The sequence below is a fragment of the Fomitopsis serialis genome, assembly GCF_022376445.1.
Source record: "Fomitopsis serialis strain Sig1Antser10 chromosome Unknown B0H18scaffold_207, whole genome shotgun sequence".
Lineage (NCBI taxonomy): Eukaryota > Fungi > Basidiomycota > Agaricomycetes > Polyporales > Fomitopsidaceae > Fomitopsis > Fomitopsis serialis.
The window spans coordinates 24,254-37,857 of record NW_025955167.1 but is presented as its reverse complement, the minus strand read 5'-3'; the positions used below and the strand labels follow the sequence as shown (position 1 = coordinate 37,857).

The following is a 13,604-nucleotide window of genomic DNA, read 5'->3' as shown; positions in this document are numbered from 1 at the left end:
GGCTGCACCTCCGACAAGGCCAACGTGTTTGCGGAGTCCTTGGAACCGCCTGTTTGATGAAGTCGGTCTAGTACAGGTGACAGCTGAGGCGGGAGGTCTGAGGACATGCCGAGAAACGTCTTCAAAGCTTCTCTCTCATCGGAAGATAGCCACAAGAGATGTTTCTGGTGAGTGTTCATGCTTGCGCGCGCGATCGCGGTTGTGGGCGCTAGTATGTGTTACGGAGCTTTCAAGTCGATCGTGTTGGCGTGGGGTAGTACTATATGATATACAATATATCCTAGCTAACGTTTTCCAGCATGGCCCTCAATCTGGTATCCGCCACTAATTCCAAGAAGCGAGTCAGGGCGCGAGACATGTCGCGAGATGCCGAGCATAGCTGCTCCGGTGAGAGATTGCGGTAGACCTCGCTGTCCTCAAAAATCTCCCGGGAGGCGTGGTCTGCGTCGACGTCGACGAAGGCATTATAGTCCGTCGAGTCCCGGAGAAGGACATCAACGCGCCTCTTAAACGGCTCTGGAAGATGTTGAAACGGATTGTCGTCAAAATCGATGACGTCGGCAACCTCTTCATACGCGGCGGTGGCCAAGAAAGATTTGAACATTGTGTAGTAGAACTCGCGCACATGATGGGAGGTGTTGACGAATTCATCTACCCGCCCGTTTGGGGAGATGGGCTGAAGTAGTAGTTCAGAGACTGTTACCGCTACGAAACATATATCTGCTCACCAAAAATCCGAACTCCCTCTTGAGATTCTCGGCCGTCCACTTGAAATTTGGGTTCTGCAGCGCGGCCTCTACCCTTGGGTACGAGGAACGAGGAAGGAAAGTGACGAATGCATCAACACATCCTGCCAGAACGTGGCCTTGGTAGGTGATGCCGGGCGTGCTGCGATGGCCCAACTTCGAGGCCAACAGGGCCGGGTTTTGCTTCGCCGCACCGCGACTGAGGTCCCAGGACTGGAACTTCTGACCTCCCTTTGTCGGGTTCCACCCGCGATACCCCCACTTCCCCCATCGCCTTGAATCACTCATCCCCCTCTCCTCGGCCAGCTTCTTCCACCCTCTGATGATATGGTCCTGGGGCGCTCGAGACTTGCGGTACCGGTTCTCAATGGCTACGACGAAAATGGTGCCTACGACCCCCTCCTTACCAGCCGCCATCTCGTCTGCAAGCTGCGAGCCATCCCGGAGTCAGTGGCCTTGTTTGATCAAAGAACGAATCTCACCTTTCTTCCTGCATGAGGGGTAGACTCTGACGACATGGACTCTATGTGTCCCGCGGCGGTGCGACTCATCCCGATGCTGATAGACACAACGGTGTCTGGTTTGAAACCGCCGCCGACGTCCAGTTCGTCGTTCAAGAGGACAGAGCTCTCCATACCGGCCAAAGTGGCTAGAGCTTCAAGTTTGGCAGATACGCCCGCCGACACCACCGCAGTAAGACCTAGGTGGACTTCCCCCACAGTCATGAAGGATGAAGTGGAGATATAGTGATCCTGGGCGATCAGAATCGCGTCCACCATGCGTAACACGGCGGACGCGCTTCTGTTCTCACAGGTGACAGCGCTCGGGGACTATCGCGGCGTGTGCTTTTGAGCAATCTCATTTTTGAATCACCTTTCCGCCACCCAGCGCTTCTTGCAGATCGTCCCGGCCATGTTGTTGTTGACATTGCCGTGCAGTTCCGCATCAGGTTATCCAAGCGATAGGCATTCCACGATACATTGCGTACAAGCTCCACTGTTACAAGCACGAAGACGACGTCACCTCGAAATACTACTAGGCTAGATAGCAGCGGAATACTCCCTCCGGCCCGTAAGGCGCCGACGCAGCTAGGATGTCCGTACGTCCCTTGCCTTCCTTCATAGACCAGATCCGCTCCGCCACCCTGTACACATCATCCCGTAGATCGCCCGCTATGCGCCGTGGGAGTGATCCCACTAGCGAGTCGCGGTATGTGTTCTCCAATTGCGTGGGAACTGCGTCGGAGATGGGGGGGACGCGGTAGCAACCTGTAGCCTTGACGTATGCGGTGTACGTGGCCACTGTTGAGTGTACGAACGCCTCGAACAGTTCCCATGCGGCGCTGGGAACGGCCTGCGGCCCTTTGCGTGCCCCCGTAAACCACTGAGTGCCGTCAGAGCTGGACAACAGAACTTTCAATAACGTACATACCATGAAATTGCCCTTCTCCCAGTGCTGCATCGTAGATGCTTGCTTCGCAAGCACCAGGAAGTCAGGAAACTGCTGACATCCGTAGAACAGGACGCCACATTCCATTTGTGGAGGAGTCTTTGGGTCGCCGAAGCCGTGCTTTGTGTGCAGGTTAAACATGAGGTGGCGCAAGGAGTTAGCGTGATATATCCTGTCAGCACCAACCACACCATCCGCCTGCTTGACCAACACCAAGATAAATCCTTGCAGTGCATGCAGAGCCTTCGACTCCACAATGGACACCATCTATTGCTGTTTCAGATACTACGCCAACCATGCCACAAAGAAGACCAGACGAACCTTCTTGACGTTGTAAATGAATTCTTCGACGGTCTGAGCGACTAAGCATAAGAACGGTGTTGAGGCGGGCTGGCTATTACCCTGGATGGCTTCCTTGTACACCGTGTTGTACCTAGAGCTGAAATAGACATCGGGAGTCTTGATGATGCTCCTGGCGGACGTTCTCGCAGTAGACGCCAAAGGCTCGGGTTCACTCATGCGGAACATCTCGGCGAAGTGATTGGTGATCAGGTAGGTCAACTCTTCCTCAAAAGTCGGTGCGATTGCCACTGCCTTGCCTAGCGTCGGCCAGAAGTCGAGTCTTCAACTAGGTCAACGGTGCGGTCATGTAAACAATGTGTTTCTCAACTCACTGTGTGCACCGCAGGAACGCCACCCAATGATCATGCTCTCCCTCGTCGCCGAGCGACCATTCCCAACTCTGATCGAGCTTCTGCTGCAGAAGGGCATACGACCGCTCATTCATGCCGACTGTGATATCCTAAAGTGGTTGGTCAATACGCTGTCAAGGTATATTTCTCTATGTAACTGGCTTGCCTTGGTCACGAAGCCCTTGCAGCCGGCTTGCTCCCACTCCAACTGAAGCTTCCGGATCTCGTAGAAGTGTTCCCGCAGCCTGTAATACTCTCCTTGCTTGAGGTCTCCGCTGTTCAACAGGTCCCAGAACTTGGGGGAATACCGCCGGGGAGGCCGGCGGACAGGGATTTACTAGGTCCTGTAGACATCGGTACTAGGGACGGCTGAGAGCCTTCGGCATCATGAAGCAGTGACCTGGGGAGAATCAAGTGGTCGCGTTCTTCAAATGAGTGGCCAGGGGAGTAAAGCGCGATGTGCGCGGGCTGCTGAGGGTCAATGGGGGTGCCTGGCTGCGTGTTATCCCAGTCTGAGCCCGGGACGCTCGGCTCTGAGCCAGGTTCGGAGCCATAGCTATCAGTGTCGCGGGCCGACCCATTGTCAGAGTCGGTGTCAGAGCTAGGAGGAGACTTCATGAGCGATGTCTTGGTTATCAGAGGTGGCTTGAGTAAAGGGAGGATCCGTTAGCCTGAACGTCGGGCACGGGAACAGCGTCGGAACAACAGACACAATCTGACTTAGCCGGCGCTCGCCGTGGCCCAAGTCCTCTTCACCTACGCCACCCAACTGACCGACCTGCAGGCTTTGCACCTACTGCTGGACACGTCCACTTTAAATTCGTCGGAACAGCAAAGGTAAGGCTTACCTTAGACTTTATGGATGTCCACGGAGCAGTAGTAGGCTTGATACGTATGTGAAGAGGGAAAAACGATGTTGGCAACGACTTGCCAACACCATATAAGGCAAGTGCTGCTCAACGTGCGCCACTCTGGCGGGAACATGTTAGTTGCTCGTCCGACAGGTGAGTGAGCTCAGATATTAAGAAAAGCTTACCAACCAATGCCAACGACGAGACAAGAGCTCATGCTGCGTGGGCATGGCAGGAAGGTATTGGATGCACTATAGGACAGGATAAGACTTCAAGTGTGCCATTCCCTCACTACTTACACCTACAATGCTAGAGCAGTTCATATCTCACTTATCGTGTGGTGCGTTGCTGTGCGAATCGAACATAGAGGTGGGTGTGAGACACAAGGACGCGGAGACGCGGCCGGGCTTTACCTCATAGTCTATTATTGCATGGGCGTCAGACGCTACGACGTGCCCACGAGCACGTTTCTTCCGCTCTTCTGCCAGCGCTGCTTCTCTTCATCATCTTCAGATAGGTTGAACACGCAGACGCAGGTGAGATTACAGTATCTGAGGCGTAATCCATTAAATCAAGTAGACTAACAAATAGTATTCAGTGTTAGCATGACCCGTCGAAATGCTCCATTTGTATGGCCAGGCGACCCCGATGAGCGCACATGTCCAGCCTGTGATAGGGAGTTCAGGACAGCGCAAGGAATGATGGCTCACTTGAGCACGGCGAGGTCTTGCAGATGGTATAATAAAGGGAAGAACAGAGACCCAGTATCGCTCGCGCCAGAAGTTATTGAAAACAACGAACAAGTCAACGACCCTGCTGCCGGGCGAATGGACGTGGACCCCGATGACCTTCTGGATGTTCTCCAGAATAGAGACCTATTCAGGTTCGATCTCCCTGACGATCCTCTTCCTTCACTCTCTCAGAACGACGGAGAGCCCGAGGCGTCTTCATCCAATTGTCAGCCTGTCCGGCCGCCCTTGCGGCCCCCCCATATGCCAGAGTTGGACGACGAAGACGACACAAGATTGGAAGAAGAAGACCTTCTCGCCGGGAAGGTTATACGAATGGAGGAGACGATTGTGGAGACGTGGAGAGCCTATTTTGGAGAAGAGAGCGAGGATTTGGAGGTGGATGAGGACGACAGAATGGACGTAGATGGCGATGACCAACCGCCAGGGGAGAAGCAAGACAAAAATCAGAAGTGGAGGCCTTTTGCTTCCGAGCTGGACTGGCGAGTGGCCATGTGGGTTATTCGAGAGGACGTGGGCCAGAAGGCCATGAACAGATTTTTATGCATACCTGGCGTAAGTCTCCGAAATACCTCTGAATACGTTGTGCTCTGATGTACAATCTTCGTTTGTAGGTTGTCGAGAAGCTCGGCCTAACCTTCAAAGATGTTCGGGAGCTTTTTATGAGGGTTGATAGCATACCCGACAGAGCCTCGTGGAAGATGTCCTCGTTGTCGTTCCCAGACAGACCAGATGAGATGCACCTAGTGCGATATCGAGACATTTTGGAGGCAATTCAGGCACTTCTTGGCAACCCATCATACGCAAAACATATCGTGTATCGACCCAAACGAGTCTTTGCCGACCGGTCTCGAATGAAGCAGATCTTCACGGAGATGTGGATGGGGCTATGGTGGAATTCTGTGCAGGTCGGTCTATTTTATGTCCACTCCTGACATGCTACTTACAGGCAAGCCCATGACAGCAATTACTACCAGAAGGCGCTGCTGTTGCGCCAGTGATTATCTCCACGGACAAGACGCAGTTGACTCAGTTCTCCGGGAACAAGTCGGCATATCCTGTATACCTCACCCTCGGTAACATTCCCCGCGCCATTCGCCGCAAACCATCTGAGCACGCCTGTATTCTCCTTGGCTACCTCCCTGTCTCCAAGATTGGCGGCGAGAAGCTCACTAAACGCGAACGCAAGGCGAGGTCTCAACGGCTCTTCCACGCTGCCATGCGAATCATTCTCAAGCCCCTGGCACATGCGGGCGTGGAGGGGATGGAGGTAACAGGAGGAGACGGCTCAGTCCGGCGAGTCCATCCCATCCTCGCGGCTTACGTTGCGGACTACCCCGAGCAGTGTCTAGTGACATGCTCGAAGTATGGAACATGTCCCAAATGCCAATGTCCCTCTGACAAACTCGAGCAAGAGGAACCCTCGGACCCTCGGACCTCAGACGCTACCGAAGAAATCATCGCTGATGCCCACAAGAACAGCCGCAATGCCTCTGCCGCTGAAGGGGCGTGCATGGAGCAAGACGTCAGTGGCGGGGTCAAGAAACCGTTCTGGGTGGACTTGCCGTACACAGACATCCACCTCTCCATTACCCCAGACGTCTTGCATCAGCTTTACCAGGGCGTATTCAAGCACCTGGTATCTTGGTGTCAGGATATCCTGGGCTCCAAGGAGCTAGATAGGCGTCTGCGCACGCTTCCCAAGGCCTATGGCATCCGACACTTCAAGCACGGTATTTCGTCCCTCTCGCAGATCACTGGCAAAGAGCGCAAGGACATGGCTCGTGTGCTCCTGGCCTGTCTGATAGGCAAGATTCCCAAGTCTCTCCTTCTCGCTTTTCGCTCCCTCCTCGATTTCATCTACCTCGCGCAGTACCCGACGCACGACGACGACACCCTTGGATACATGACAGATGCCCTGAACACGTTTCACAAGCACAAGGACATCTTGGTGAAGCTGGGTATACGCGACCACCTCAACATCCCAAAATTCCACTCCCTTCTCCATTACGTCGACTCTATCCGTCTCTTTGGCACCACGGACAACTACAATACGGAGATGTTTGAGCGTCTTCACATCGACTTCGCGAAGGATGCGTGGAGGGCGTCCAATCACCGAGACGAATTCCCCCAGATGGTGAAGTGGATCAGCCGCCGAGAGAAGATGATGTTGTATGAGGTGTTTCAGAAGGAACAGCAGGCCGAGGAAGACGCGGCGGACATGGACGACGCGGCGGAAATGGACGACGCGGAGGGTAGAGGTAGCCCGGGCGAGGATGCGGAGAACCTTGAACGACCTCCGGACGACTCCGAGCTGGTGGATGTGGGCAGCACGGTCAAAATTGCGAAGTACGCACCAGCACCTCAGCAGCATCTTACGCGGATACAAGAGCTCCATTGCGCACCTGGATTCACCACGGCCCTGGCGACCTTCATCAACGATTTACAGCCCTCAGAACTTCGACTTAATCGACGCGAATTCGCGCGCACCTGGCTACCCTTTGATCGTGTCGACGTCTATCACAAGTTTCGTTTCAGCCCTTGCGAGTTGTCCGACGGTAGGGAGGAGATAGACGTTGTAAAATGCATCCCTGGATCCATTGCGAAGGGGAGAAAATCTCGCTTCGACACAGTCATTGTGCTCGAGAACGAGCAGGCCGAGTCCACCGGGGTACAAGGTATTGTTATTGTTTATGCACCTCTCCCAGTTATTCATCTTTTACTGCGTAGGTACGCGAGCGGGAAGAGTGAAGGTTATATTCACGCTACCCAAGAAGTTTCACGCGAGGCGAGGAGGCGGATCGGCCCCCGCATGGTGGCCCAAAGGACCGCTCGCCTATGTGGAGTGGTACACTCGGTTTTCCGGTACAGCTGATCCAACGCATCTCATGTATGCAGTCAATCGACCGCCGCTACGCTCGGATGGTCTGCCGCAAGGCAAAATCATCCCAGTATCACAAATACGCCAGTCTTGCCAACTGGTACCGGCGTATCCAGATAGGTCTCAAGGTGTTGTTCCGCCAGACTGGACCTCTGAGAATGTTCTTGACAAAGCTGACAAGCTTTTTATTAACAACTGGGCAAGCATGTACTCGTATCAGACTATGTGGTAGAAATATACGCGTAGTGTAGTCCCAATGAGAAGTCCTTGACTTAGGTATTCTCCGCTTTTGAGCGCTTGTGAGTGAGAACTTTGTATACCGGCCGAGAGGCGCCGCACCATACCTATCTACAGACAGTCACTACAGCTGGCCTGACGCAAAACACCCTGCTTGTCGGTCCAACATCTTCAAACCTTCTGCACAGAACACAACCATGGTCCGTTTGGATCAGCGAGTGCTTCGATTACTGGCTCCAGCTCTACCTTCCTACGGAATCACCGCCCACTATGCCCAGGAGTGTCCAGAAAACCCCGAGATTAACCACATTACGGTGGTCTGCCTCGAAAGGAAGAACTTTGGCGTGCTTTTCGACTACGTGAGTACATTATTTCTCTTATTCAGTGATTCAAACCAACCACCTGCTGTGTTATATTAGTGCTTAATGAACGACTGCTCACTTTGCCCTGCAAAGCTAAGCCACGTTCAAGGAAATAAACAAGATCTGAGGCGTGCTCTGGGCGCGATCGACGCGCTAGACCCGCCTGCAACTTTGGGAGGATGGGTGCTGTTGGGTTCTATTCTGGAGAGCCATGGGGGGTATTTGTGCCGACGTGTCTTCAGGGGCAAGCGTCCAAAGTTGTGGTGGAGACGATGCTCTACGTGCTGGTGAGACACAATGAATCATTCAACATGTTTCATGACATTCTCAGACTGTGACATAATCTAGGACAGGCATCCGCCGCTCTCTTTGCCCCTCATATGGGATGTACTCGACAACGAGATCGAAATATCCTTCAACCAACCACTTACGACTCAGCTTCTTCGCGGGCTCAATGAGTGGAAGAGTCATGAACAGCCACTAGGGATGTCATTTGATCTCTTCAGTGTCGATGCCAACGCCTTCATCCCCGCCTGCTTGCACGCGGTGCCCTTCCGCCTTCCTTTCCCTCTCAAACATGTCCCCGTCTTTAAAGAATCGAACGTAGCCCTCACTGAGGATGCGGGGGACTATTCACGCGGTCTCAAGCCCCTCGTACCGATGTGTTCTATGACGGCGAGTTTCATGGCGTTCGATTTCGTCTGGCCAATGGATGTCCCTAATGCAACCAACAGAGCGAGCACGAGTCGTCAGGCTGTAGCAAACAGACGACGACCTCAGATCGTGCTCGGGAAGACGAGGCAAGAACTGTATTGGCATACCTGTAGCAAACAGACGACGACTACGAAGTAAGTGAGTACAGGTATGCGAGACACAAAAGCTAACTACTCACCCTCAGATCGTGCTCGGGAAGACGAGGCAAGAACTGAGGGTGCGAACGCGGCGCGAGGGTATAAGTGGGCGAGCGAGCGAGTTAGGTACGAGATACGAGACTGTCCGTAAATGGTAATGAATGTACGGATGCGCACGGCGGGCACGGCGGGATAAGAGAACGGAACGGCGCATCGGACAGCGCGTAAGCAGCATGCAGTAAAGAACGAAAAAACGGGTATAGTACGAAGCCGGAGAGCCGGCGAGGACGACGTACGGATTGTCGGCTCCAACACTCCCCCTCAATCCTAAACGAGTCCGAGTGCAGCCGCAAAGTGCTTGACTTTGGGACTCGGTAGCGCCTTCGTGAGCGCGTCGGCAACCATCTCGTCGGTCGGGCAGTAAACGAGTGTGAGCTTCTTGTCGGCGATGACCCAGCGAATGAAGTGAAAGCGGATGTCAATGTGTTTCGTACGGGCGTGGTACTGGTGGTCCTGGGTGAGTGCGATGGCACCGAGGTTGTCAGAGTTAAGCGGGATGGGCTCCGTGAACGGCGCGAAGACCTGGCCAATAAGAGAGCGTAGCCAAAGGGCCTCCTTCGACGCGTGCGTGATGGCGACGTACTCGGATTCCGTCGTGGAGAGGGAGATTATCTCCTGGCGTTTCGATGCCCAAGAGACCGCGCCGCCGTCGATGAGAAAAGCGTACCCAGAGATCGCCTTGCGATCCTCGTGCATCGACCCATCTGCGTCGGTGTACCCAACGAGGTCGAGCGAGATAGCACCGTAGGTGAGCTTCAGCTTCTTCGTTCCAGCGAGATAGCGAAAAACGCGTTTGACGGCTTCCCAGTGAGCGCGCCCAGGGTTCTGCGAGAAACGAGCAAGGATAGAGACGGCGTAGGTGATGTCAGGACGAGTGCCCAGCGACGCGTACATGAGCGAGCCAACTGCCTCTCGGTACGGGATGTTGCGCATCTCAGCGACTTCGGCGGTCGTCTGCGGCGACTGTGTGGCAGACAGCTGAACGTGCGGGTCCATCGGCGAGGACACGGGCCGCGCGTCTTCGAGGTTGTACCGCCGCAGGATCGACTCGATGTACGCTACCTGCGAAAGCGAGAGGGTCCGGGCCTCGCGATCACGCTCAACAGCGAAACCGAGGATCCAGTGGATCTCTCCTTCGTCCGTGATCTCGAAGTCCTTCCGTAGGTTCGTTTTCACCTCATCCATAAGCCCTACTGACGCGACGATCGTCAGGTCGTCAACGTGTACGCCCATTGCAATGAGCTTGCCGCGCTCCGAGCGGTAGAACACGGCCTGGTCCACGTCACATGCGGACATGCGGAGGCGCTTCTGCAAGACGCCGCGCAGCTTCTGGTGCCAGTTCCGCGCGCTCTGGCGAAGGCCGTACAGCGGGCGCAGCAGGCGCAGTACGAGGGACTTATCCTCGGTGAGTGTCAGACCTGGCGGCAGTGCCATATAGATGACCTCGTTCTCCTCGAACTCGCCATTCAGGTATGCACTCTTAATGTCCACCTGGTGCACATCGAGGTCGTGGCGCGCTGCAAACGCAAGCAGGGTCCGAATGGACGCCATCTTCGCAACGGGCGCGTAGGTGTCGAAGAAGTCAACTCCGGGCACCTGTGAGAAGCCGCGGGCAACGAGGCGTGCACGGTAACGGTAAACGCTTCCGGCTGCGTCTTTCTTCGCATGGAAAACCCATCGGCAACTGACGATATTCGCGCCCGGCGGGGGCCGCTCGAGACGCCACGTCCCGTGCGCTTCGAGCGCGCGCAGCTCTTCCTGCATCGCCTCCTGCCAGCGCAGCCATTCCGGCCTGCGTTTTGCTTCCGCCAGCGACTGGGGGTCCAAGCCCTCGACCTCAGCAATCTGCGCGGCCATGGCAGCGCCTGAGACCTCTTCAAGCAGCTCGGCAGCACTGTCCTCAACTGGGACCTGCACACCGCGAGGTACGTCGCTATCTGCGCCCTTGCCAGTGAGGATGTCACTGACTTTCTGCGACGGCTTGCGGACGCGCGTTGGCCGTGGCGCTGGCGGCGGTTCAGGGATCTCGGGCTTAGGAGAAGCGGGCGGTGTAGATGGCCCGACAGCGGGTTCGTCAGAAGACTCGTTATCAGAGTCGGAGGAGTCGGCGGTGGATGCGGGCTTGCCATTGCCCGGCTCCTGCTCCCCCTCAAGCTCGACATCCTCGACGACAGCTGGCGGCGAGCTATCGCCGAAACGAACATTCCGCTCGACGGTAATGCGGTGAGCCTCCTCCCAATAAACTCGGTGGCCTTTGCTCTGACTGTCGTACCCGACCCATCGCGCAGGCTTCGCGCGCACGCCGATCTTCCCAGTCGACGTGTCGTGTACCCAAACACGGCAACCCCAGATGGGCAGGCCTACTAGGGTGGGCGGGCGTCCATTAACAGCCTCGAACGGTGTCCTGCCGCCGAGCGCTTTGGTGGACGTGCGGTTCTTCAACCACACAGCATGCATCACAGCCTCCCCCCAGAGGTTCGCTGGCATCCCGGATGCGATCAACATCGCCCGGGTCTTCTCCATCAGCGTGCGGTTTAGGCGTTCCGACACGCCTGCCTCCTCGTGCGTATCATGCACGGAGAGCTTCTGCGTGATGCCGCGCGCCTCGAGGTGAGTCTTAAACTCTTCGCTGAGATACTCGCCGCCGCGGTCGGTGTTTAATACCTTCAGCCGCTTGCCATGGTGGTTCTCCAGCCACGCCTCGAACGCCTTAAAGGCTTCAAAGGCTTCGCTCTTCAGACGCAGCAGGTAAGCTAACGTCCAGCGTGTCGCATCATCCGTAAAGCTGATGTAGTGCTTCCGACCACCAAGCGTAGCGACCCGACCAGGGCCCCACAGGTCAGAGTGGGTCTCGTCACCAAGCTCGTCCGCACGGTCACCTTCGCGCACGGCAGGGACCGACTTCCGTGTCGACTTGGCACGGATGCAAACTTCGCAAGTCTCGGGTTCGTCCGACGGCACCAGGGCAACTCCGGTGATGCGTCCTCCAGACACAAGCTCTCGTATCGCACGCGGCGCGATATGACCCAACCGGCGGTGGAGGTCCATCACGGTAAGCTTTTCAACCTTGGCCGCGGCATTAGCTGACCCAGTCGAGCGTGGACGAGTGACCAGATACAGGCCACGAGACTTCGGGATGGCGCCGATGGTGCGCCCATCCTTGTCGGCGAGAATACACTGCCCGCCGGCGAACGTTGCAGAGTACCCGGCGTCATCGATCCGCCCAATCGAGATGAGGTTAAACCCCAGCGCAGGTGTGTACAGGACCTGCGTCAAGCGGATCTGCGAGCTCGACGCAGTGTTGTTAGGCACGGAGACAATCATGTCCCCAACACCAGTAGCTTCGAAGTGCTGCTGGTTCGCGGCGTTAAGCGTCTGCGGTTTGATCTCGCGGAAGGAAAGGAAATCCTCCCGATACGGCGACATGTGGTGACTCGCGCCCGAATCGTACAAGTCAACGGGGGTAGATTCGGCGGCAACGAAGGCGGCAGTGGTCACAGCAGAGGTACTGTACATGGCAGGATCATCATCCTGGGCAGGTTCGCGAGGCTGAGCTAACTCTTCGTCCATCGCCAGGCGCCACGTCTCGGCGGTCACGACTCCCGGATCATCTACCTCAACGTCGTCCAGCCAGTTGGCAACAGCACTGAGACGAGCGGTGATCGGGACGGGCGTGGGGACAGGAGCATCCTCCCCATTGTGCGAAGACTCGGAGTCCGTCGTGCTCGACACCGTCTGCAACGACGGCATAGAGTTTGCGTCCGACGGCGTGTCCGACTGCTCGGTAAGCCCAGTGATGTCGGAGCGTGCATCGTCATCAAACAGACCAGCCGACTCATCATCCGACGAGTCAGAGTACACGAACTCCTTCGGGAGCGAGATGTAGGCGGACCATGCGCCCGCAACTTCATCGAGCGAGGCGACAGCGGCAGTGGTGGCGGCGTTCGCGTTGCCGTTCTTCGGCTTCGCAGAGGTGGATTTCGACGCATCGGGCTTGGACGTGGCAGATGAGTCCTTTCCCTTCGCGTCGCTATCCTGCTTCGGACTAGGACACTGATCCTGGCGATGACCTTTCCCACCACAGTTCCAACACACGCCGACCGGCTTCTGCGGACCACGACGCCCCTTCGGCTTCGGCTTCTCTGTCGATATGACGCTGGCGGCGACACCGGCGTCCTTCTGCTTCGCCTTAGCCTTCTGGCTCCCACTGGTACGACGGTCCCACTCCTCAAGTGCGATCTCCATCAGAGTCGTCGCCTTGATGGCAGGAGCTTCCTCGGTAGGCGTATCCGAGTCAGCGAGTGGAGAGGTAGCAGATGACGAGGTCTGGAAACCATGGGCGAGCTTCGCAGTGGCAGAGACTTGAGAAACGAAAGTCGACATGTCGTCGGGCAGGAAATTGATGATCAAGGCAGCATACTCGGCCTCACTGACCGTGATGTCGTTTGTCAGGAGCTCCTCGTACTTGACGCACACACGATCAAGCTCGGTGTGGAGATTCGCGCCAGGCGTCGCACGCATAGTCAAGAATTGGGTACGAAGGTTCGCGCGCAAGAGAAGCGACTTCGAAGTGAACTCCTGGATGATCGCGGCCCAGATGGCGGCGGCTGTGCCTTTTCGGGCGTGCTTCGTAAAGGTGATGTCGGGCAGTTTCTGGGTGAGGAGATACATCGCTAATGATTCCTTCTTATCCCAGGCAGCGATTGTTGTCAGCTCCGCTGGCGTA

At 56.0% G+C, this 13,604-nt stretch overlaps 4 protein-coding genes across 4 annotated transcripts; 3 read left to right on the top strand and 1 right to left on the bottom strand.

The window, feature by feature from the left end:
• Positions 1-280: 280 nt before the first annotated feature.
• B0H18DRAFT_1126616 (uncharacterized protein) lies at positions 281-3,505 on the bottom strand (the record flags this gene model as incomplete). Its single annotated transcript, XM_048035188.1, has 9 exons — positions 281-676; positions 729-1,175; positions 1,229-1,576; positions 1,806-2,129; positions 2,178-2,462; positions 2,517-2,817; positions 2,870-2,997; positions 3,063-3,162; positions 3,216-3,505. 9 exons carry the CDS (start codon positions 3,503-3,505, stop codon positions 281-283), a joined length of 2,619 nt encoding a protein of 872 aa, XP_047885762.1.
• An 838-nt stretch (positions 3,506-4,343) lies between these two features.
• B0H18DRAFT_888940 (uncharacterized protein) lies at positions 4,344-5,422 on the top strand (the record flags this gene model as incomplete). The annotated part of the gene is made up of 3 exons (XM_048041252.1): positions 4,344-4,889; positions 4,923-5,042; positions 5,102-5,422. The coding sequence occupies 3 exons, from the start codon at positions 4,344-4,346 to the stop codon at positions 5,420-5,422; spliced, it is 987 nt and encodes a 328-aa protein (XP_047885761.1).
• A 578-nt stretch (positions 5,423-6,000) lies between these two features.
• B0H18DRAFT_888938 (uncharacterized protein) lies at positions 6,001-7,600 on the top strand (the record flags this gene model as incomplete). Its single annotated transcript, XM_048041251.1, has 3 exons — positions 6,001-6,666; positions 6,880-7,165; positions 7,218-7,600. 3 exons carry the CDS (start codon positions 6,001-6,003, stop codon positions 7,598-7,600), a joined length of 1,335 nt encoding a protein of 444 aa, XP_047885760.1.
• Positions 7,601-7,802: 202 nt separating this feature from the next.
• On the top strand, positions 7,803-8,896 carry B0H18DRAFT_1126614 (uncharacterized protein; the record flags this gene model as incomplete). Its single annotated transcript, XM_048035187.1, has 4 exons — positions 7,803-7,964; positions 8,210-8,254; positions 8,316-8,815; positions 8,866-8,896. 4 exons carry the CDS (start codon positions 7,803-7,805, stop codon positions 8,894-8,896), a joined length of 738 nt encoding a protein of 245 aa, XP_047885759.1.
• Positions 8,897-13,604: the final 4,708 nt, after the last annotated feature.